The sequence below is a fragment of the Medicago sativa genome, chromosome 8 (assembly GCF_051527215.1).
Source record: "Medicago sativa cultivar Bolivia chromosome 8, Bolivia_mono, whole genome shotgun sequence".
In the NCBI taxonomy this organism is placed as follows: domain Eukaryota; kingdom Viridiplantae; phylum Streptophyta; class Magnoliopsida; order Fabales; family Fabaceae; genus Medicago; species Medicago sativa.
The window spans coordinates 19,101,834-19,126,945 of record NC_140756.1 but is presented as its reverse complement, the minus strand read 5'-3'; the positions used below and the strand labels follow the sequence as shown (position 1 = coordinate 19,126,945).

The window sequence follows — 25,112 nt, the reverse complement described above, 5'->3', positions numbered from 1 at the left end:
AGAAAGTATATAGTTTTAGTTTATGTACTCCCTCCGTCCTAAATTATAAGGAAAAAAATCTCATTTTCTTTGTTTCAAAATATAAGCAAAAAAGACCAACTTTTATGTTATTTCAAAAAAATCATCTTTTCCAAAGTAAAATTAGATGCAAATTGCATTCAATTTGTTCTTCTTTCTATTCTCCCCATAATCATTAACCAATAAGAATTGTTTTTACATCGTTCCATGAAACTTATTTCAAGAAGTACACAAAAATTATACCTCAAACTACTATATTTTTGTTTTCTTAATAAGTGTGAATTTGAGTTTTTTCTTATAAATTGGAACGGATGGAGTATTATACGGTTAAACATACACCTAGACCAAATGACACATATTCTTCTCTCAATACCACGGCTACATTTTTACCATTTATAGCGCCCACATGGCCCATGTAATGTCCTCTATCTATAATTACATCACCACATTTAATGTTCCTAACTAGCTGCATGAATAAAACAGGTTACTTTTATCACAACCAATGGTTTCCATTTCCCTATACTAATTACTACTTGACAACACCGTTTGGTTTGTAGTCATTATGTCAAAGTAGCTTAATCCAAACACCAAAGCTTGTTTCTGTTTCCACCTTTTGGTCACTCAAGCTGGTGAAGAGAGCACTAAGGTCTGAAAATATGGGCTCATTGTTTTCACTGCAAAATCACAACCTTTTCTGTGTTAAATTTGCAGCATCATTTTTCTTTGCTGGTCTTGCTTTTCGTCTTCTCTTTTGGGATTCATTCAGTTTATCATCATTTGTAGTGATACAGATACCTTCTCCTCCTCCTCCTCAAACAGAGACAAAATCAGAGTCTTCTGTTGTCTCTTCCCCTCTTAAAGCACCAGAATATGATGAATTTCAAGTAAACAATCAGAGCAAAAACTCTCTGAATGGTAAGAAATTTTTTATGTGGTTTTTGTGCATAAATTGTTCATTTTGTGTCTTTAAATAATGCTAAGTGTTTATGCTGGTGTTTCAAATGGTGCTAATAATGTACTTTAACAATTGTTTGTTTAGGTACAAGAAAATGTGACCTTTTTGTGGGAGAATGGATTTCTGATCTATCTGAACCAATGTACACTAATGAGAGTTGCCATGTGATTGAACCTCATCAAAATTGTATGAAAAATGGAAGACCTGATTTAGGGTACCTTTATTGGAGATGGAATCCAAAAGATTGTGAATTACCAAAGTTCAACCCAAAGAAGTTTCTTAGTCTCATGAGGAATAAAGCAATGGCCTTTATTGGTGATTCCATCTCACGCAACCATGTTCAGTCCCTACTTTGCATTCTCTCACAGGTATTGTTAACTTTGTTGGTTTGGTATCCAATTTGCAACTTGATATTCTAGTCCTTTTTGTTTGAATGATTAAATTTAATCTTGATTAGTACTAACTAATTAATCAAGATTTTAACATGTGTTTATAATATGATCCTTGATATTGTGGATAAATACGGCAGATGTGAGCGTCAATTGCAGTTGTGATGCATTTGGATGAAAAATCTTGATGTTGTAAGTGTAGATATGATTGTGGATCGCAATTTAAAACCTACTCAAGTGCACTCTTTTGTGCAAACCTAAATTCCTAGCGTTTTATTTGAAAATTTTACTCTTGGAAGATTTTAAACTGCGATTATGTTGTGATCTTTGATATTACGGGTAAAATGTAGTTAATGTAACTGTAGTTGCAGTTACGATATGGTTGTAAAATCTCGACGTTGGGACTGTAATTATGATTGCCGCTCGCAATTTAAAAACATACTCAAGTGTACTCTTTTTCCCTCACCAACCTTTGAAGACACTTGTGTTTCACTCCACCTTTTTTTGGCTTGTAAAATTTTAAGAATTCAGCATGAAACATCTTTTTTGGATTTTTCTATGTATTCAAATGTAGTAACAGGCATGGTTCCAAAATTTTAAAATGAGGCCATGTGATTCTATGATGTAAACTAATTTGCTACACAAACATTGTTTGAGCCCATCGATCATGAAGCATGGTCAAAATCATTCATGTTCAATAGATTGCATGTTATGTCATTTTATATAGGTAAAACCCTTGTCATTGTCAACAAATTAAAGCTGTTGATTATTGAAGACAGCTGGTGCTAATAACTTATGGTTGGGTTGGTCCACTGTCTTTTCCATAAAGGTTTACCTACATTGAATAAGGAGTGACTTGCAACCAGATGTTTATGATAAGCTTTTTGATAATTAGTGTGAAAACCTTATATGTTTACCAAGTTATGTTCATTACTTAATTACTCATTCCAAGTGCATATTCTGGTTTTTTAAACAAAGTGATAAAATATGAATGAATAATTATGTAAAATTGGTTTACACTGTTAATTTATAGTGATTTTTTAGGGCAGGGATTTAGAACATTATTCTAGGGCAGGGATTTTTTTTTTTTTTTTTACCATTGCCTCTTTGCTTTACAAGTATGTTCTCATTCTGCTCATCACATAATGATTGTACAATTTGACATACTCCCTCCGTCCCAAATTATAAGCAAAAAAACCGTCCCAAATTATAAGCAAAAAAGACAAACTTTTATCATATTTAATTATATTGTTTCAAAAAATTATCTTTTCCAAAGGAAAATTAAATGCAAAGTGCATTCAATTTGCTCTCTCTTTCATTTTCTCAATAATCAATAACCAATGAAAATTGTTTTTACATCTTCCTATAAAACTTATTTCAAGAATAACACAAGAAACTATGTTGCAAACTATTATGTTTTGATTTTCTTAATAAGTGTCATTTTTTTTTTTGCTTATAATATGGGACGGAGGGAGTACCAACTAAAACTAACAAAGACAATAATATCTTGAGTTAATTTGTTATAAACAATTTTTTATGAAAATTATTATAAACCATTGAAACAATAAATTAACTGGTGTGTATTGTTTTATTAAAAAAATAAAATTGGTGTGCATTCTTTGAGTGGTGTCTTGCACCTATTGTTATGTCTGCATTCTTTACTTCGATCATCTTTGTCCCCACAAATACTTGGTTTACCTATTTGTTGCATCATGTATTGTCTCAAGAATTGCTCCTACAAAATTTGTATTAAATCAACTTCCAATGATTTTACTCTAACAGGTGGAACCAGCTGTTGAGGTCTACCATGACAAGGAATATAGATCAAAGATATGGAAATTTCCCTCTCATAACTTCACACTCTCAGTAATATGGACCCCTTTTCTTATTAAAGCAGCTATTTATGAAGACATGAATGGAGTTTCATCTTCAATGGTTCAACTTCACCTTGATACTCTTGACCATAATTGGACCAACCAATTCAACAATTTTGATTATGTTGTGATTGGTGGTGGAAAATGGTTTCTCAAATCTGCAATATTTCATGAAAACAACACAGTATCTGGCTGTCATTACTGTCCTGGAAAGAATTTGACTGATCTAGGGTTCGACTACGCGTACCGAAAAGCATTACAACTTGTTTTCAACTTCTTCACAAAGTCTAGCCATAATGCAACTGTTTTGTTTAGAACTACAACACCAGATCACTTTGAGAATGGTGAATGGTTTAGTGGAGGGTATTGTAATCGAACTGTACCCTTCAAAGAGGGTGAAATCGATATGATAGATGTAGATTCTATCATGAGAGGTATTGAAGTTCAAGAGTTTGCGAAGGCTTCGTCACAAGGATCTGAGAATGGTGTGAACTTGAAACTTTTGGATACAACTTTTCTTTCATTGCTTAGACCAGATGGACATCCAGGACCTTACCGGCAATTCCAACCATTTGCTAAGGATAAGAATGATAAAGTTCAGAATGATTGTTTACATTGGTGTTTACCAGGACCAATTGATTCATGGAATGATATAGTAATGGAAATGCTAGTTAATGCTTAGTAATGTGACAATAATATGTCCTTGGTTACAATAATTATCGTTTTGAATTCAGGATTTGTGTACATGGAATTGTGCAGTATAATCAAAACATGCAAAAGACAAATGAGGTGGCAACACGTAATCAATTTGTTACAGAACAATATGTATACATTATTACTCATGTAAAAACCCATTTCATGTTTTTTTTTCACCATGAATTTTATAATGAATATAATATAATAATATATGCCTATTTTATTTAGTTTATGCTCAAATGAAGAAACAAAATTGAATAACGATAGAGCTGCTGTGCTCCCTAGAGTCCACACACCAGTGCAATTTCATTTCCATGTACTACAGTTTACAGTCAAGTTTCTAGCATGCCTTGATACATCAAAGTACTAAGAGGGATAAGGGAGGTACATATATGTGCAAATAAAACATGTACGAAATGACATTCTTTCGAAAGGCAATAGTAAAATATTTATACTTGTTGCAATATTGCAAACTGAATTTTCATCCTGAATTTTATGCTAACTGTTGAATGACATCAAACTTATACATAAAAGAGGGTCAATGACCGATTACAGCCCATTCAAATGCTTAATATCCGAAAATGTGTCACGTTTCTGTCTTGGATTTCGTTTGCTTGAAACTAAGTCAATTAATCATATATGCACACAGATAAACATCAATCTTGCACATCTTTGAATTTTATAAGCAGTCTCTGAGCTTTAACACTCAATCAACACAAACACTAAGCATAGAAAGGTGAGAACTATGGCATAAACAAATCAGAAAAGCAAAGCGAGCTTTAACAGAAAATTGATAAGGATAAAAGATATGAAATGGAAGATTATGACACATTTTCATTTGACAATTGTACCCAAAAAAAACACGGATCTCTGAAATGTGAACCAGTTCTCTAGAACTTTTGTGTGTTAGTTCTAAACTAGGGTCCATACTCCAGAGTCTACACTTCATTTGACACCTCAGAATTTATTAACTAGCAAGCATGTCTTGCAAAGAGGCATACAGGGCTCATAAATCAATTGTATGGATTACATCAAAACACAAACCACTGTGACGTCTTTCTTACTACTTGGTTGCAGGTTGGTCTCCAAACTTCCTCTCAACTGGTTTGGTAAATGGGTCCTGGAAAGTACACAATAAAATACGTAAATTACAATCACAAAACAACATTTAACGGTTTAGAAAAAAACACAGCCAGAATATTATGGATAGGAGAGACATAACAACTTCAATACATTAGCATATAAACCATTCAAATAACTGTTATTGTCCATCTAAGCAACCTCACCTAGCAGAATAACAATTATTGTAGGTATTACTGCAAAATGGACAGCCCTTGCATTGGACCTTACTAACTCAGATAGCCAAAACTTTCAACAGAAAATGATACAATTGAACAACATAAAATCAAGAACTAAGTCCCTATTTGGATTGGCTTATTTGAGCTTATTACCTGGCATAAGCACTTGTGAGGCTGTTTAGAAGAACTTATAAAAACAACTTATGATATGTTCATAAACTGTCTTAGGCTGATTTCAACTAGCCCGCCAGAATAACTTATAGCTTATACAAAAACAGCTTGACTTTCTTTTTGGGTACACAGTTTGACTTTATTTTATCTTTTGTTATGGAAACAGCTAATGACAAGAGCTTATATATGACAGTTCTTCCTTCGTACATAATGCAAACAGTCTATCTCCCCTGTTCTATCTGTGATGATATGGATCGCAGTCCGCAAATGCAGGGACTTCATATGGGGAGACACACCAAATCAAAAGCATATGCACTTAGTTGCCTGGAATTCTATTTGCATTCCCAAAGTGAATGGAGGTCTTATGGTCTGCTAGATTTATGAATATGGCCATGACGATGGAAGCGGGTTGAAATGTGTGTCATGTCATCGTAAACAAGACATGTGGGTTCAAGTCGTTCGACATAAGTACACATGTGGTCAAGACTTGATGCCTAGATTCCAAACAAAGAAATCTCAATCTAATTTTTGGAGTGGGCTTTGTAAGGGATGGGAAAATGTTAAAGAGAATTTGTTATGGAGAGTGGGAAAGGGCTCTCTGGTGAATTTCTGGACAGACCCATGGCTGCCCAACTGTGGAAGGCTACAGGACAATGTTTTAGGTAATATAACCTTGGTTTTTTTTTTGAAGAAGCTGAATTAGCGCACCTAAATTGGCACTAGGGAGAATCGAACCTGAGACCTCGAGGAGGAGCACACTCCCAGGTCCCAAGCCAATACCACCAGACCAAACCCAAATGGGTTAATATAACCTTGGTTGATTATGTGACTCCAGTAAAGACTTTTGTGTTGAACACGGGTGATTGGGATCTTAATAAACTTCTAACACTTCTTCCAAGTAACTTTATTGATAAAATCAAAGTGTACCCCCCCGCTACAAAGCAACAACGAGGATGATATTATTGTTTGGAATAACACTCCTGATGGTACTTTACAACTTCAGCTTATGCTTTTCTTATTCAAAGCAATCTCACTCAACCAAATCCGTTGTTCAAGTGAATTTGGAAATGGAAGGGGCCTGAGAGGATAAAGCTTTTGCTTTGGAAGATTGGTATGGGTGTTTCAATGACTAATGCTACTCGAAAAAAGTGTGGCATAACGGATGATGACACGTCCTTTATGCATGCAAGCCCTGGAAACAGGGTTCCATGTTTTCAGAGATTGTGATCAAGTTAAACCTGTTTGGCTGTATTTTAAGAATTCGACAACAGACAGCTTTTTCTGTGGAAACAATAGCAGCGATTGGCTGGTCGAGAATTTGGTGAAAAATGGTGCGATTCTAGGACGATGGACAGTTCTGTTTGCCGCTGTGCTGGACAGAATCTGGAGTAATCATAATGAGTTTGTTTTCTCGAATGGGAATCACTCTATTGAGCATCAATCTGAGTATATGGATAGGGGTTTTTGGACAGCAAAATACGAAGTTGAGCCTGTCAATTCTCGTACTTCTGTTAGCAGATCGATACAGCTACTCCCGTATCACAACAGGGCATTTGGTTCTTATTTTTGAAATGTTTATTTATGTGGGAACAGTTCAGTTTTTTTTTTTTATAACTAAACAGTTCACCAGTTTGAAGACCGGTTCAGTTCGGTTCGAATTGTTCCCTTATAGTTCGGTTCAGTTCGCAAACAGTTTTGGTTCTGAACCAAACTTTGCCCATCCCTAAGTCTAGCTAAATTCAGGTTATCTTTAGAAGGCCCTTGTAGAATGTTTATGTTGATTCCTGCTTTTATTTCTAACTCTCTTTTGGGAGATGCTCACTTTGTAACCTTCCCAAGGGGACTTTAATTTAGTTATTCTTCTGGTGGGGCTTTGCCCCTCACTGTTGACCAAAAGAAAAAAATATGATAGGTACTTATTCTATAAACTGCAAATTTAGGTACTTATATATCTAAAAAGTGCCTAAATCATAGACTAAATCAAACACGGTTCTCTTGTATAATCCTCCTATTTTAGTGACTAAGAATCCTAATATGCAATCCATTAAGGGACTAAATCACTCCTTCCATTACTAGATATTAAAACTATGCTTACACTTCAGCTAAAACATTAATCAACTTGACTTAACTAATCAATAAAATACTTGTATTTAACAAGCTATTGCAATTGAAATAATATAAGTTTGCTTGCCTCGAGAACAACCAAACTCCAGCTCAATAACATGTTTTAAATTCCTCGGAAGAGAAAACCCTAATGTTAGGGAGCAATCAAACAAATGAATTTTCTATAAATCCATAAGGAAGAAGCAAAAGTAATCAACAAGACCCAAAATACCAGCTTCATTCAGAAATAAAAAAGAATCAAATGATCATAATTAATGGCAGATAACATAACAAAACAAGCCAAATTACACAATTTTAATCACAAGTCTCAAAATCCAACCCTCACAACCCCAAATGAAATTGATTAAATTACTGGAAACCCAGATCATGAATCATCGTTTACATCAATAAAAATCGATCCTTTCAACAAATATAAACAGGGATGAATCAATCGCATAAAAGGGGGTGAGAGAGAAAGAGAGAGGAAATTACATTCTTGACCAATACGAAGTTGGCGACGGCGACAGTGGCCACTACGCCAGCGACAAGAGCCGTCGGACCTGTAAGGAGACTCCACCTCCGATAGATCATCTTTTTCTTCTTCTGCTAACTTCTTCCTCCGGTTTTGCTCCTCTGTTTTATGGCTCTACCCAACTATGACTATCGTTTGTTTTTATTTTATTTTGAAGGTTACTTAAATAAAGGCTTACATTATCTTATTTTTTTTTTCAATCACGGACGCCATTAAAAAATGCGTAAGTTTTTTTTTTGTCTGGATTCGAAACTCGGACCTTGCATATATTTGAGCTAAGGTCATGGGATAAAATATGCGTAAGTTAATCTTTTTGTTCATTTTTCTTATTAAAAAAACATAAAAATATTAATTTATTTAATAATATATTTAATAATTTATTTTATAAAATATTTTTTTATAAAAATAAATGAATTCATAAACCATACGAACATCTTCATCCTGTTCCTTAAATCACAAAAATTTCCATCCAAATAAACCTTCAAATTCCTTGAATATTTTCACCTCCATCTTCTTCTAAGCACAAAATATTGATTTACAAACATGATTATCTGGTTGTTGGAATATTGACGTCTAGGTCATTATGGTTTCTGTGAATCACATCTTCGGATTCAAAGTCCAAAATCCAAATTTATGGTTTGGTAAACTTAGGGTTTATGTAATTTATAGGTTTGGTCGTCTACACCTGGCAGATGGATTAAATTGATTGAACATTATACAATTAAGGAACATTCTACCTATTTCAGTTAATTGGTGGATGAAATTTGTCGATTGATGAAAATTTAGTGACGGACAAGCATATTTACATTTGTAAAATTGAGTTTGATTGAATTCACACACAAAAAGAATAAAAAGTATGTAATTAATCATGAATGATGTCATAATTTTTTTTTTAAATCTATCAACTCAATGTTTTTTTTTAAGAAGGCAAAATGAAATATATTACTAAAGCCATTAGTGAATCACCCCGCACAAAGTGTGCTGAAAGTGAACCACTAAAACAAATACAGAGTTACATAGTTAGTGGCGCCTAACCAAAAAGACTCCAACAAAGGAAAACACTGAAAATATTACAGTGAAAGACCCAAACAAAGCAGTGAGTGTTGCCACCAGTCATAATAACAAAAAGTGATTGAAGCTTGGTTACTTTTCAACCACAAGAAGGAATTCAACTTAATTTTACCCAGGATGGTGTGAGGATCGGTTACCGCATTCTTTAAGACACGGTTGTTCCTTTCCTTCCATATTTCCCAGTCACACGCAAGCCAAATTACCTTCAACGATGAATATGTAAGTCGCGGTAAACCCGCCATGTGGATAAACTGAGCATAGTGATCGCAAATCGCACCAGAGGAAAGAAAAACAACGTTGAGCCACTTACAGACCAAATACCAAATGCTCCCAAATATGTCGCAACTGATAAAAAGGTGATCTACCGTCTCGAAGTGGCCACAGCCTCCCGCACACATCATGTCTGTTTGTTGAAGAACACAATCTATCAACTCAATGTTAAACAGTCAATTAAATACTTTTTAATAGAATTAGATGGAAAATGGGTAACAATGTAAACATTTTAAGACCAATTCATTATATATAATAAAAATTTGAAAAGATTAACCTTTTTTTTAAGGGAAAAGATTAACTTATGAATTTAATTAGTTTACACTACTCTCTCCGACCCAAAATGTAAGGAAAAAAATTCATTTTCTTTGTCCTAAAATGTAAGAAAAAAGACAAACTTTTATCCTATTTAATCTTGTTATTTTAAAAAACTACTCCCTCCGTCCCAAATTGTATGTCATTTTAGAAAGAAAAAAAAATTGTCCCAAATTATATGTCGCTTTACAATATCAATGAAACATTAATGTTATTTTTCCTATTATATCCTTAACTATTTATTACTCTTTCTTCTTTCAATTCTTTCATTTATTTTTCTCATATCATTTATTAGGGACAATTTTGTAAAACAACCCATAATATCTCATTCGCACACAATATTAATTACATTTCTTAATATGTGTGAAATGCCCAAAACGTCTTACAATTTGGGACGGAGGGAGTAATTTTTTCAAGAATTTTTTTTTTACTTATTCTCGTAAAATTAAATTTATAAAATTTGTAAAAAAAAAAAATATTAAAAGAAAAAACTTTTCATTTCAGAATAATTCGTCACTGTTATGGTTTCTGTGAATCACATCTTCGGATTCAAAGTCCAAAATCCAAATTTATGGGTTTGGTAAACTTAGGGTTTATGTAATTTATAGGTTTGGTCGTCTAGACCGGGCAGATGGATTAAATTGATTGAACATTATAAAATTAAGGAACATTCTACCTATTTCAGTTAATTGGTGGATGAAATTTGTCGATTGATGAAAATTTAGTGACGAACAAGCATATTTACATTTGTAAAATTGAGTTTGATTGAATTCACATACAAAAAGAATAAAAAGTATGTAATTAATCATGAATGATGTCATAATTTTTTTTAATCTATCCACTCAATGTTTTTTTTTAAGAAGGCAAAATGAAATATATTACTAAAGCCAGTAGTGAATCACCCCGCACAAGGTGTGCTGAAAGTGAACCACTAAAACAAATACAGAGTTACATAGTTAGTGGTGCCTAACCAAAAAGACGCCAACAAAGGAAAACACTGAAAATATTACAGTGAAGGACCCAAACAAAGCAGTGGGTGTTGCCACCGGTCATAATAACAAAAAGTGATTGAAGCTTGGTTAGTTTTCAACCACAAGAAGGAATTCAACTTAATTTTATCGAGGATGGTGTGAGGATCGGTTACCGCATTCTTAAAGACACGATTGTTCCTTTCCTTCCATATTTCCCAATCACACGCAAGCCAAATTACCTTCAATGATGAATATGTAAGTCGCGGTAAACCCGCCATCTGGATAATCTGAGCATAGTGATCACGAATCGCACCAGAGGAAACAAAAACATTGCCGAGCCACTTACAGACCAAATACCAAATGCTCCCAAAGATGTCGCAACTGATAAAAAGGTGATCTACCGTCTCGAAGTGGCCACAGCCTCCCGTGCACGTCGTGTCTATTTGTTGAAGAACACAATCTATCAACTCAATGTTAAACGGTGAATTAAATACTTTTTAATAGAATTAGATGGAAAATGGGTAACAATGTAAACATTTTAAGACCAATTCATTATATATAATAAAAAATTGAAAAGATTAACCTATTTTTTTTAAAGGGAAAAGATTAACTTGTGAATTTAATTAGTATACACTACTCTCTCCGTCCCAAAATGTAAGAAAAAAAATCATTTTCTTTGTCCCAAAATGTAAGAAAAAAAATTAACTTATGAATTTAATTAGTATACACTACTCTTTTAGCTTTTGATTTTTTTGGTTAAATTTTAGGACGGACGGAGGGAGTATTAATTAATTAAAATTAAACTTCTAACTTTTTTTTTTTTTTGACAGTCTTCTAACTTTTCTTATAAATTTTGTCAAATTTTTTTTTTTTAAAATAAACTTTTAATTTATTACAAACATTTTTTGACCATAAAGAGAGTGATGAAACTTCATTTATTTCATTTTCCAAATCACATTCTTCCCGGCTGCCCTGTCACCGATTGTCCACCGTAAGAATCTCCGACGATCATGCACCACTCTTTTTCTTTCTTTCTCCTCTTTCATATTTTCTAACACTTTCTCTTTCATTTCAGAATAATTCGTCACTGTATTGGACCTGAATAGCTTCGATTTCTACCGCATTTGCTCCACCACCTTTCTTGGTTAGTTAACTTTTTTAAATTCATAAACCTTCAATTTGATTCTTGATTTTGAATTTTCAATGCATTTTGTTAAATTAGCGATTCAGGTTGTTGAATGCTTTTGTTAATTTTGTTTTTCTCTCACTGGATTCTGTTCCCCCAAATCTCCCAAGAACCCTAATTCCCTTTATGTTCTGATCATACGAATGAATGAGATCAAAATTCTTTAATCTGATGTGCATATGATTAATGACTAATCTTGATATGTAAATTTCAATGTATTTTCATCAATTTCCAATTTCCCTCTCGATTTTAGGTTCAAGATTTTTGAAATTGAATATGATTTTTTCTTAAACCAGAGTTCCTACTGAAAATTTTAAGATATCGGGTTTGTTTGGATTGGCTTATTTTTTAGCTTATGAAAAGTAGCTTATGCAAATAAATAAGATTTTATGTTAATTCATAAGTTCTCACTAACAAAAATTGTGTTTTTTAATAATCTACCTTGATAAACTTATGAATAATACATAAAAACTTATTTGTTTGCTTAAGCTTAGAAATAAGCCAATCCAAACCGGTCCATAGTATACCCTAGTATCCTACAAGGCTACAACTTAAATTTGAATTTTATGATTGAGTATAGAGATAGTACTGATCAATCATATCATAATGAAATAATGGATTTAATTCACATACATTATCAGTGTAAATAGTTTTTACATTGTTATTCAATCAGAACATTGAGATCATTAGAACCTTTTGACTTTTATTTTAACTATCTGAGATATCTATAGTCATGCACATGAATGATTGTGATGTTGCTTACGGTGTATTTTACATTGACAGTGCATGAAAATTAATTTGATAGGAGTTGATGTTGTTTACAGTGTATTTTACATTGACAGTGCATGAAAATTAATTTGATAGGAGTTGATGTTGTTTACAGTGTATTTTACATTGACAGTGCATGGAAATTAATTTGATAGGAGTTGATGTTGTTTACAGTGTATTTTACATTGACAGTGCATGGAAATTAATTTGATAGGAATTAGAACTATATGTTTGTATATGTAACTATGTAATGTAAGTCTATATATAATATATACAACTATATATTGAATTGAACTTTTGCTCTTTCCTTTCTTCCCTATATGGTCATGAATTGTTGCATATGAGGCTAAGAAGTTTGTGCTGACTTGTTGTGAAGTATAGTTGCTGTGAAGATCGAGACAAATCCCAAAGTGGTCGGAGGTTTGCGTGTGGAATCAGTTAGGGAACCTATGGTTTCCAATCGTCTGATAGCGTCTAGCTTAGTTGCTTATGTAATAGTTGCATTCTTGTTTGATGTTACTGGTTGGAAGAGTTTGTTTTTGAATCTCCTCGTAATGTTCTTGGTTTATTTTGGGTTTAACCCGAACAACCGTCTTAAGTTGAAAATGGAGTTTGCTATTGTAAGAAGGAAGTACACAAATGGAGAAGGAGATAATGATGATAACAACGGCAACCTACATCGTAGAGCAGCTGGCACACCTGATCAGGCTAACTGACTTTTTTATCACTGCTACTGATGAGGTTTTGCTTCTTTTGACTGCATGGTTTCTTTTTCGGATGGGGATTTTATTTCGTAGTACTTATTTTGGATTAGGCTTCGAGCTTTTCCCCTGTATTGTGTGTACTCTTGTGATGCACAGTCTAAGTGGATGCACATGTGGGTCATCTAAACTGTTTTAAACACCAATGTTAAAAATCTTTTGATGAATGCTTATAAACTTTCGCTGACTTTTGAAATTTCTTGATGAATGTTGTATAAATTTTGATTTTTAATTTGAGAAATGTCTGCTGGCAGTGTTTGTGGAGCTAGTTGAGTTGATTTTCAATGTAGTTTTGTTTTAAACGTTTTATGACAAGTTTGAAATTTTTTTGTAGGTCCAATTTTTAGATATTGTTATGTCGAAATTGTAGAGCGGCTGATGATTTACCTCAGGTTATGTTAACTGAGGGGTTCAGTTTCTAGTTAACTAGTATCTCCCTTGTTAACTAGTATTAGTAGTTAACTGGTATTGTAATCTAGGAACAGTAGAATTTTTTTTTTATAACTAATAACAAAATCAGTTACTAAGTGTGTGTAGTTGAGCTAGTAAGCTCTTTCTCTCATGCAACACAATACAATTAATAATAGAGATTACTTCCTAGAAAATCTCTCTTTTCAATCTATTATTCTTCTCTGAAAACTCAACTAGAAAACATTTGATATTACAACTAAATTTGTTGGTTAACTTATATCAAATAGTTTAGATGAAAGTGCAAGTGTGAGTGAAAAAAGAATTCAAAGGAAAAAATAAAGGGGTTTATGAGTTTTGATGGTTTGCTTTATCCAATGTTCATATCTCTAATGGAGTGTGATTCCCCTTGTTTGTATATGCATTCATGGTCTTTAAGGTTCATGTGCGATCCTCAAATTCAGGGTTATTTTTATCAATTAAAGTGACCCTAATACCCGTTTTAGATATATCTTAAGAGGATGTAAACTCTGCACTTGGAGGTCATACGACTAAGCTCTCTCTGACAACCATCGAGCTAGAATCTCAAGCGTCATTTTGAGGTTATTTTGAATGAAGGTTTAAATGGGAAAATTTGAGCGGGGATTTAGCTTAACGCGTTGTGTTTTTAGTTTGAATGTAGAATGTTTGAGTAATTAGTTTGTTTTCTGGTTGCATGAATTAGTTTATTTTCGTTGCAAATTGCAATGAACCCTCGTGTTCCATGAGATGATTATTCTCCACCACATACTTACACCATATCATTTCAAAACATTAGTATTTTGTTTTCTTTCGCTGTGAATTATTCGCTTCAGGTCCTTGTAATTGCAATCATATATAATAGGACATACATATAAGTCTCAATTGGAGGATAAGGTGAAAACATGTCTCGGTACATGTAGGACAACTCCATTACAGTTTGTGATAAGAACTCATTGTGGAGTCCTCGTGGTCATCAATCGCTTTATTTCTACTAATCTTTTTAGAGATTATGATTTTTTTTTTATTTGAATCAATAATTGCTTGAGTCTATTATTCATTTCCAGTTAAAATTGATTCTAAAAATGTAAAATTGGTTCACATATGTTTAGTTGTTTTCGGTATAATTGATTTTGCTTTCAAAATGTTTAGTTGTTTTCGGTATAATTTTTTTTTTTTTTTGAAGAAGCTAAAATGATGTATATAAACTCAACAAAGGCCTTCCTAGCACAAGGTGTGCCAAGGAATAAAAACCTCAAAAGTGATACAATGTAAGAAATTTACAAACAAGACAAGAGTCTGCACCATAGAACCTCCAGAAAGCAGACAGAACAATTAGCCTATGCCTAGTAAAGTAAACGGACTAAGCCACCAACCATGATAATTAAAGGGAAGAGTGACAAACTTCACCTTCAACCACTTGAAAGTTAATAACTTAATCCTGTCCACCATTTGCAAAATAGAGCTTTCCTTTGCATTAAAAATTCTATTGTTCCTTTCCTTCCAAATTTCCCACATTGTTGCAAACCAAATCACCTGAAGAATAGATTGCCTCGATTTAGAGACTCCACATACCGCGCTAAACTGATTAAAATGCCCTTTAACATCATAAGGCAAAGCCGAAACTACACCTAACCATTGAAAAATGACATTCCAAACCGAACCAAAAAAATTACAATGTAAGAAAAGATGATTGGATGTTTCTATAAGTCCACACCCACCAACACAAAATTGAGCATCAAAAGCTAAAACATGACGCCGATGGAGATTATCCTTTGTAGAAAGCCGATCACGAAACATCCGCCACACAAAAAGCACCACCTTCAACGGAACATCCTTATGCCAAATGGGGTACGTTGGCATCACATTATCAACTTGAACCTGGGCAATGAGAGAATTGTATGCACTTTGAACTGTGTAACAAGAAGACGGATCTGCATTCCACTTCCACCTATCCCTTCGATTAACCTGTAAAGAAATATTGTGAAGTAAAAGCCTAAGCTCCCCTAACGACTCCTCCTCCCACGCAAACAGCCTACGCCTCCACCTCCACGCCTCACCGTCATCTCCCCACCCTAAAGCTCTCATCGAAGCTACTGATTCCCCTTTTAATAAAGACAATTCATACAACCTACTAAATCTAGTACGCAACGACAACTCTCCCACCCAAACATCTGACCAAAACAAGATATTATTACCATCACCCAAAGACCGGCTCACATTATTATAAAACCACCCCTCCGACCTCAAGGCCGCTATATTCCTCCACCACGCGGACCCTTCACTCCCTCCAACTCTCAAATGACCATCCTCCAACCCATTCCGCGCCACCAACACCCTAAACCATAAACTATCCCTATCCACCAACACCCGCCAACACCACTTCCCTAATAACGCTAAATTAAATTCTTTCAATCTCCTTACCCCCAAACCTCCAACCTCCTGACTCCGACAAACAGATTTCCAATCAACCCAAATTATTTTCCTATGGTCTACACTCCCCCCCCCCCCCAAAAAAAAAATTATTAAACATAGATTCAATAGAGGAAACAATACCTGACGGAGCCTTGAAAAAAGAAAGAGCATAAACAGGCAGGGACGATAGGACAGACTTCAGTAAAACCAAGCGACCACCCAAAGACAAGTGTTTCGACTTCCAAACCGACAATCTAGACTGAATACGTTTAATTAGAGAATCCCAAAACACCAACCGATTTGCATTCCCTCCAATTGGCAATCTGAGATATAAAAAAGGTATGGAACCAACCTTGCAATTTAGAACCATTGATGCTTCTGACAACCAAGATCCAAGAACATTTACCCCTACCAAAAGACTCTTAGAGAAATTCACTTTAAGACCAGAAAGATCTTCAAAAAGTAATAAAGTGGCACGCAAAGCTCTAATGTTAGCCCACGATTTGTCACATAAAATAATAGTGTCGTCCGCAAATTGAAGATGCGACACTGCCACCGGATCATATCTGCCCACAGAGTAACCAGTAAAGAGATTGTTAGCAACCATAGCCTCCATAAGCACATGAAACCCTTCCGCCGCCAAGAGAAACAAGAAGGGAGATAGAGGATCCCCTTGCCTCAGGCCCCTACCCAAAGAAAACTCATTTGTTGGAGAGCCATTTACTAACACCGACGCTGTGGCCGAACTCACACACTCCTTGATCCATTTACGCCAAAGAGTCGGAAAACCCATTTTCACCATCACTTCCTCCAAGTACTTCCAATCAATGGAATCATACGCTTTCTCAAAATCCACCTTAAAGATTAATAGGTCCTTTTTTCGTTTTCTAGCATCATCAACCACCTCATTCGCCACCAAAATTCCATCTAGAATCTGGCGGCCTTTAATAAACGCCGATTGAGTATCAGAAACCACAGAACCAATTACAGAACGGAGTCTATTAGCAAGGACCTTCGCCAAAATTTTATACATGCTACCAACCAGCGAAATGGGCCGAAAATCATTCAGACTTTGAGGACTATCAACCTTAGGAATAAGAGCAATGAACGTGCTATTTATTCCTTTAGCCAATTTTCCATTCCTATGAAATTCCACCAAAAAACGTATTACATCACACTTCAACATATCCCAAAAATCTTTTAAAAACCCAAAAGTAATTCCATCAGGGCCCGGGCTTTTATAACTATCACAATCCCATACCGCATTCTTAACCTCCTCCTCGGTAAAAGATTTAATCAAATCTGCCCCTTCACGAACATTTAAAGATCGAAAAATCAACCCATCCATACTTGGCCGGTTAACTCTGTGAGCTTGATAGTGAGAAGAAAAATGATCATAAACCGCTGCCCGGACATCTTCTACCCCTTCAACTAACACACCGTTTACCATAAAAAATGGGATAGCATTCCGACGACTCCTATGAGACATAATTTTGTGGAAGAACTTAGAATTTGCATCCCCTTCACGTAACCATTGCAAACGCGACCGTTGCCACCAAATACTAGCCGATACCCGAGATAAGGAAAACAGTTCCTCGGAACAACCATGCATCTCTTCTATCTCCTCATCCACCAAGGCTAAAGTCTCGGCCTTTACCTCTAAAGCCTCAACACGGTCCTTCAAGGAAGTAATTCGAGCTGGTAGGTTACTAGAGTGTTTCCTATGCCACTCCTTTAAAGCTAATTTGATCCACTTTAATTTTTCCTTCAAAACAAAACCACCCCATCCATCCAACTGATACGACTGCCAAGTTTCACGGACAAACGAGTTATAACCTGAGAAGTTCTCCCAACATTTCAACATACGGACCGGTTTAGGTCCCCAATTTGCCTCATCAATACTCAACCGGATAGGACAATGATCTGACAAACCCCGCGACGAGGCTATCTGAAAGCAATTAGGCCACGTCAAACACCACGATTCTGACAACAAAAACCGATCAATCCGACTCATCGATCTCCCATCCCCTCGGTACCAAGTGAACCTACGACCCCGAAGAGGTAAGTCGACAAAACAATTAACATCAATCATTTCGTTGAAACTTGCGCTACCTGCAGAATTAGTAACACTGCCCACACTTAATCTTTCCTCGGCACACCGAACAACATTAAAGTCTCCACAAACACAAACATTTTCATCCGACAAAGTTACCATACGAGCTGAAATATTTTGCCAAAGTATTTGTTGCCGATTATAATCACACGGAGCATAAACATTTAAAATAGTGAACTTCTCACCCGACTTCACAAATTGGCCTTGAATACCTAACACATGCTCCAAATTGAAAGAAGACCACACCTCGACCTCATCACGATTCCAAAGAGTAATTATACCTCCCGAAGCTCCATTTGAAGGTTGATAAGAAAAATCGACATTATTATCATTCCACAAAGCTTTACACACCAAATCATTTACAACAGACAATTTAGACTCTTGTATGCACAAAATAAATGGATTACACTCCCTCACCAATTGACTAACTTCCCTTCTTTTATCACCGCCACCCAATCCCCTTACATTCCAAGAGATAATTTTCATCACTCCTACTCACACCACCACACCAAACTCCCTCCCTCCCTCCCACCAACCCTCGGACACACTACCCTTCCACATCACCCTCTTTATGTTTTCGGTATAATTGATTTTGCTTTCAAAATAAATTTTACTAGAAATTAGAGTTTTTTATTATATAATTGATTTTAACATTCAATTTTATCATTCAATTTACTTCTAAACTGTAACGAAACATAAACTCACTTTTGCACAAAATCACTTTATTTTCTATACACTTTTATCTAGAATCGATTTTATATAATTGACTCATTGTCAAGTTTGTGAGTTTAATTTTGATATACAACTAACTAGTATAAAAAATAAAAAATAAATTACATTGTAAACTATATCATTCCTATATATCACTTAAAGCACAAACAATTTTGTGATCTAACAAATACTACACTCGTTTCTTATTATAAGAAATAATTCATTTTTTAGATTCATTTTATAAATGATATTTAGTCTAATAAATTAAATACATCAGTTATTCAATGAATTTAATGGAAATCACAAGAAGAACGGAGATAGTATAAGACTTGTATCTAGCCTAACTCTAGTTTATTCTTGATTTCTTGTTCTTTCCATCAATTCTCACCAACACATGCATACTGTTCCACAATACTCCTGTTTTCCAAATTCAAAATAGTAACACGACCTTTGCTCCAACCAAAACCACAAAAGCATATATAAATAAAATCCTTTCACTTTTTTTTTTTTTTATCATTATCATTATCATCTTCAATCTTCAATCTTCAATATGGAATATCAACAACAATCCCTCACCACACCAAAACAAGAACTACCACCTCTAGTAGCCATGTTTCCAACTCCAGGAATGGGACATCTCATTCCAATGATCGAATTCGCCAAGAGACTCTCCAAACATAACCTCCCCATCACCTTCATCATCCCCAACGACGGTCCACCTTCAAAGGCTCAAACCACCGTACTCACCTCCCTACCTCATGGCATTTCCCACGTCTTCCTCCCTCCGGTCACCCTCTCCGACCTCCCACCCAACACCAAACCTGAACCACTCATGATAGCCACCATCCTTCGTTCTATCCCTTTTCTCCATCAAACCCTACTCTCTCTCAAGACTTCCCACCGTCTCTCCGCTCTCATTATCGACCTATTTGGCACCGATGCCTTCGACATGGCCGTTGAACTAGATATCCCTTCATATCTCTACTTCCCTTCCACTGCCAATAATTTGTCCTTTGCCTTTTATTTTCCCCAACTCGACCAAAAAGTTCAGGGCGAGTTTAGGGATATCCCTGAACCGCTTAACATCCCTGGATGTTTCGCGGTTCACGGGAAAGACTTACCAGACCCGGTTCAGGATCGAAACGACGAAGCCTACAAGTGTTTTCTCCACCAAATGACAAGATACAGGTTGGCTAAAGGAATAATAGAGAATAGTTTTTTTGAGCTTGAACCGGAGGCTATTACTTTTTTGCAAAAGAATGAACCACCGGTTTATCCGGTTGGACCGTTAGTGAATGAAGACTCTATTAATAATGGATCTGAATTTGATGTGTGTTTTCAATGGTTGGATGAGCAGCCACGTGGAAGTGTTATATTTGTGAATTTTGGTAGTGAGGGGATCCTTACTAGTGCTCAAACAGATGAAATTGCTTATGGGTTGGAAATGAGTGAACATAGGTTCTTGTGGGTTTTAAGGTGTCCAAAGGATAAAGTTGAAAATGATTCTAATTTTATTGCAAATAGTAATGTTGACCCTTTTGAATTTTTACCAAATGGTTTTATAGAGAGGACTAAACGGACGGGTTTAGTGCTCCCATATTGGGCCCCACAAGCACAAGTTTTGAGCCATATCTCAATTGGAGGGTTTGTGAGTCATTGTGGTTGGAATTCAACTCTTGAGAGTGTGGTGAATGGTGTGCCTTTGATTGCATGGCCACTCTATGCTGAACAAAAGATGAATGCTGTTTTATTGAGTGAAAAAGTTAAAGTGGCTATTAGACCAAAAGTTGGTGAAAATGGGTTGGTTCAAAGGGAAGAAATTGCAAGTGTTGTGAAGAGATTAATGGTAGGAGAGGAAGAGCAGAAGATTCGTTATAGAATGAAGGATCTCAAAGATGCAGCTACTAATGCTCTAAAGGAAAATGGTTCTTCAACAAAGCAAATATGTGAATTGGCTCTCAAATGGAAAGGTGTGACAATACCAAATTGAATTTGCATTTCATTTATTCTTCTTTCTATGTATTTCTTCCTCTTACCCTTGCCATTATTTTTGTTAGTTATAATTTGGTTATGTCATTTAATTTGTTAATCGTAATTTATTACTAGATGAAGATAATTTTATTCTTGCTTACCATTTAGATATGTTGCAAAAAAAAATTATATAGTTGTAATAAAATATTTGGTTTTACGAATAATATTAAGTATATATGTATTTTTGTTTCAAGAGATGGAGGGTTGGATAACTTAGTTGACGTGAGTTTAGAGATAAGGAGTTGAAGATTATGGGTTTAAACTCTAACAAACGAGTAAATATTAATCTATCAACTAATTACTAACATTTGTCATTAAAAATAAGTATAAAGTAAATATGAAATTTTATCTTGGGGAGGGGGTGTTGGGGTTTTTGGTAGCTCGACTGGTTTGGGTTAAGGGATTAGGAGTTGGAGTCATGCATGAGTTCAAATTGAACGAAAGAGTAAATATTAACCTAACAACTAAATACTAACATTCGACGTTCTAAAAATAAAATAAAAAATAAAAGTAATTGTTTCAATCTCTCTAACATAATAATATTTTCACTAAGAATATATTATATTGGCATTTAAAAAAAATATATATACTTATTTTCTATTATAGAATTTGCCTCTTGAAAACAGTTTTTCGGTAAGATCTCAGGTAGCCATTGTTCCTATTATGAGTGGTTTGTGGAACATATTTTCTATTGTAGCCGGTAGTGATTTGTGTGGCTAGTAAGGACAAGTCGTTTTTGTGTTTGAGTTATGGAGGTAGCTTGCATCCTGTTTTGTTTCCCAATTGTGGAGTGCCTCTAGGCCTGTCAATTTTTTATTGGTTTCAATTTCATCATGGTTTTCAGTTGTTGCTTGTTCAAAAGAAATCCTTTGTTGATTTTTTGTGTTATTGTTTATGTTATTTCTCTTTTTCTTTTCGGTATGGTTTTACAATTATTGATTACCTCTGGCACTCCTTACGTTCCTTTATTATGCTCCTTGTCTGGTTCCTCTGCTCTCTTTTTGTGCGTGTGTATTCTATTACTATTATTTTAAGCGGATATCCATTGAATTCTGACCTAGTTAACACCAAATCAGCAAATTATATATATTTGGATAGCCGTGCTAAACGCATGTAAGAAATTTGTATATTTTTCACAATTTTAGTAAGATTATAAATAAATTCTTTTTCATATCCATCCGGTATCGCCCCATCACAGATCATGGTGAATGGATCACTTTCATAGTTGACTTCCTAGACATAAAACGAAATTGATTATCAGTAACTCGAGTCTCTTTTCTTACTCTCGGTTCAATCGCTCTTATTCATTAATTTTATGGTATGACTCATAAGTTTGATTCCTCTATAATTTGTACAATTGTTAAGCCACTTATTGCCTCTATCTCCAAGACTTTTCCACACTTCAATCAATATGTTTTCATGCCCAACTTTCTTTCCATACTCATCCTTTTAACCCTTCTTTTTACCCCGTGTCCTTCAGTACCATGATAGTAGTTATAGTTTTGATCCTCTAATCAAATGCCTAGCATGTTAGAGTCTTTTAAGATGGTATAACCTTCATTAAATAAATCAAGACTAAATAATTTTTCCATTTCCTTTATATATCTTTCCTAAACAATAAATTTTCACTCTTTATCTTTAATACACTAAACTTGATATAAATCTCCTGTCTTTCTTTCCCTCCCTTAGCAAGACTATATACATTTTTTTCTCCCTACTTGGTGTCAAAGGATTGGTATAACCCATCAAAATCTTGTGTTCTTGCTTCGTTAACGTCTTCTTGGTTTCTTTCTTAGGCCTCTTGTAATTTTCTCATATTTTGGCACTTTTACGGTTAGTCCGCTCTTTAAAACATTACCGTTTGATTATCCCTTTACATTGAACACTTTCGTTCCACCACCAAACTTCTTTACCCCAGGTCTTTATTCTCTTAATGTCACTTTTGATACTTTTCTAATCTCATGTGCCATCTTGTCCTACATGATTTGGGCTTCCATGTAGCTTCGCAAAACCTCACTTTAAAATCTTATGTTTTTAAAATGCTTTGTTTTCACCCTTTAAATGCCACCACTCGATCCTTGGATCCCAACCATGGCTTCTCTCTCTCTCTCTCTCTCTCTCTCTCTCTCTCTCTCTCTCTCTCTCTCTCTCTCTCTCTCTATATATATATATATATATATATATATATATATATATATATATATATATATATATATATATATATATATAACCCTTACATTCATAACCAATAATATATGTTGGGTGGTCAAATTCTCTCCAAGTAAGACTTTACGGTCCAAACATTTTTTTTTTTGTAGATTACCTAATAAGAAAGAAACCCCACCTGTGTATATGTGATAAGATGCTCCTATTTTTTCCTAAAATATAGGATGAATTACCCTCTTGATTTATCTTCCTGAGGTCATACCTCTATGTACGCCTTCAAAACTCCTCAAAAAACTCCCTACATGCCCATTTATATCCTCTCCTAGAAAAACTCCTTGGAGGTTATACGACTAAGCTCTGACCACGAGCTAGCACCTCAAGTGTCATTTTGAGGTTATTTTGAATGAAGTTTTAAATGGGAAAATTTGAGCGGGGACTTAGCTTAATGTGTTGGTGTGTTTTTAGTTTGATGTAGAATGTTTAAGTATTTAGTTTGTTTTCTGGTTGCATGAATTATTATTAAATTAATGGCATAATAGCAGTTTTAACCGCCTAACTTTACCAAAGTTGCGATTTTGGCCCCCTAAGGAAAAAACTACAAAACCGCCCCCTAAGTTTTGCACATGTGGCAGTTTTGGCCCCAAGGCCAATTTTGATTCGGTCTACGCTGACGTGGCACCCTAAGTGAGGTTCCACATGTTTTTTTTTTGCCTTGGGGTGGCAAAACTGCTACAGTTGCAAAATTTAGGGCGCGGTTTTGTAGGTTTTTTTCTTAGGGGGTCAAAGTCGCAACTTCGTGAAAATTAGGGGGTGAAAACTACTATTAATCTACCTTGTTTTTTATGCATGAGTATATGTGATATATGTTTGATGACCTTATGGTGTTTGAGGAAATTCTAGAAGATATTATGGACAAAGTATGCAATTGCCTATGGTGAATCTCTTCACCATGGTTTACTAGGTTTCTGGAATGTTTGTCTCCTTGCTAATTGATTTTAAGCAAGTTATGAATCGATTCACAATAATATTATTAAATCTTATAATGACTAGTTGTTTGTCAATATTGAGTTATATATTAAACATCTATCATCTTTCAAAAAAAATCAAACATGTATCTTGGTTTTGGTTTATAGGTTAAAGAGGGAAGAATAATAATTATGTTTTTTCTTATTGGTGGAACAATCCATTAGGTTGTATGCAAAATATTTGAGTATTGTTGTTTTGTGTTGGTGTATTTGTAATACTTTGTAAGGGTTGGCGTGCTCTTTGTACACTTCATAATATTACTTTAGTCTGAGTAGAACAAAACTCGAATATCTAAAACAAAGTTTCATATTCGAGTCTTATGGATGGATACAATGTGGTTGGGTGGGAATCCTCCACTAAAAGTGTAGCGGACTCCATACCTCTATGTACGCCTTCAAAACTCCTCGAAAAACTCCCTACATGCCGATTTATATATATCCCCTCCTAGAAAAACTCCTTGGAAGTTATACGACTAAGCTCTGACCACCACCGAGCTAGAATCTCTAGTGTCATTTTGAGGTTATTTTGAAGGGAGCTTCTACAGTGCAGTCAGGAAACTGACTTTTTTGAAAAAGTTAATTTTGATTTTAATGTTTGATTGATTTTTAAATTTTTGATTACTGATTAATGATCAATTGTAATTCATTTAGTAATGCTTGCAACATCTTGGACTTACGTTGGAATCTTTAACATGCAAACAGAGTTGATGATATTATGTGATAGTCTTAAGTGTTACACTTTGTGGGGTGTTACGCTTATAACAAGGTAGGATAAAATTAGATTAAGTGTAGTCTTGTTAATATGATGAATTGATGATACTATGAGGACTGAACTTTCGATGCCATT

The 25,112-nt window shown here is 34.8% G+C and overlaps 1 protein-coding gene, 2 long non-coding RNA genes and 1 pseudogene across 4 annotated transcripts; 3 read left to right on the top strand and 1 right to left on the bottom strand.

Moving 5' to 3' along the window:
- Nucleotides 1-358: 358 nt before the first annotated feature.
- On the top strand, nt 359-4,159 carry LOC146897570 (protein trichome birefringence-like 25). Its single transcript, XM_085738496.1, has 3 exons — nt 359-933; nt 1,058-1,341; nt 3,145-4,159. Exons 1-3 carry the CDS (start codon nt 675-677, stop codon nt 3,916-3,918), a joined length of 1,317 nt encoding a protein of 438 aa, XP_085594622.1. The 5' UTR covers nt 359-674; the 3' UTR covers nt 3,919-4,159.
- A 582-nt stretch (nt 4,160-4,741) lies between these two features.
- LOC146897569 (uncharacterized) lies at nt 4,742-8,179 on the bottom strand. Its single transcript, XR_015023848.1, has 2 exons — nt 7,997-8,179; nt 4,742-5,052 (listed from the first exon to the last, which is right to left on the bottom strand). It is a non-coding gene; the product is annotated as an uncharacterized LOC146897569 (long non-coding RNA).
- A 3,408-nt stretch (nt 8,180-11,587) lies between these two features.
- LOC146897568 (uncharacterized) lies at nt 11,588-13,642 on the top strand. Its single transcript, XR_015024130.1, has 3 exons — nt 11,588-11,654; nt 11,739-11,807; nt 12,999-13,642. It is a non-coding gene; the product is annotated as an uncharacterized LOC146897568 (long non-coding RNA).
- A 5,545-nt stretch (nt 13,643-19,187) lies between these two features.
- On the top strand, nt 19,188-21,267 carry LOC146897567 (hydroquinone glucosyltransferase pseudogene; annotated as a pseudogene). The gene has a single exon (XR_015024129.1). The product of XR_015024129.1 is annotated as a hydroquinone glucosyltransferase pseudogene (transcript).
- Nucleotides 21,268-25,112: the final 3,845 nt, after the last annotated feature.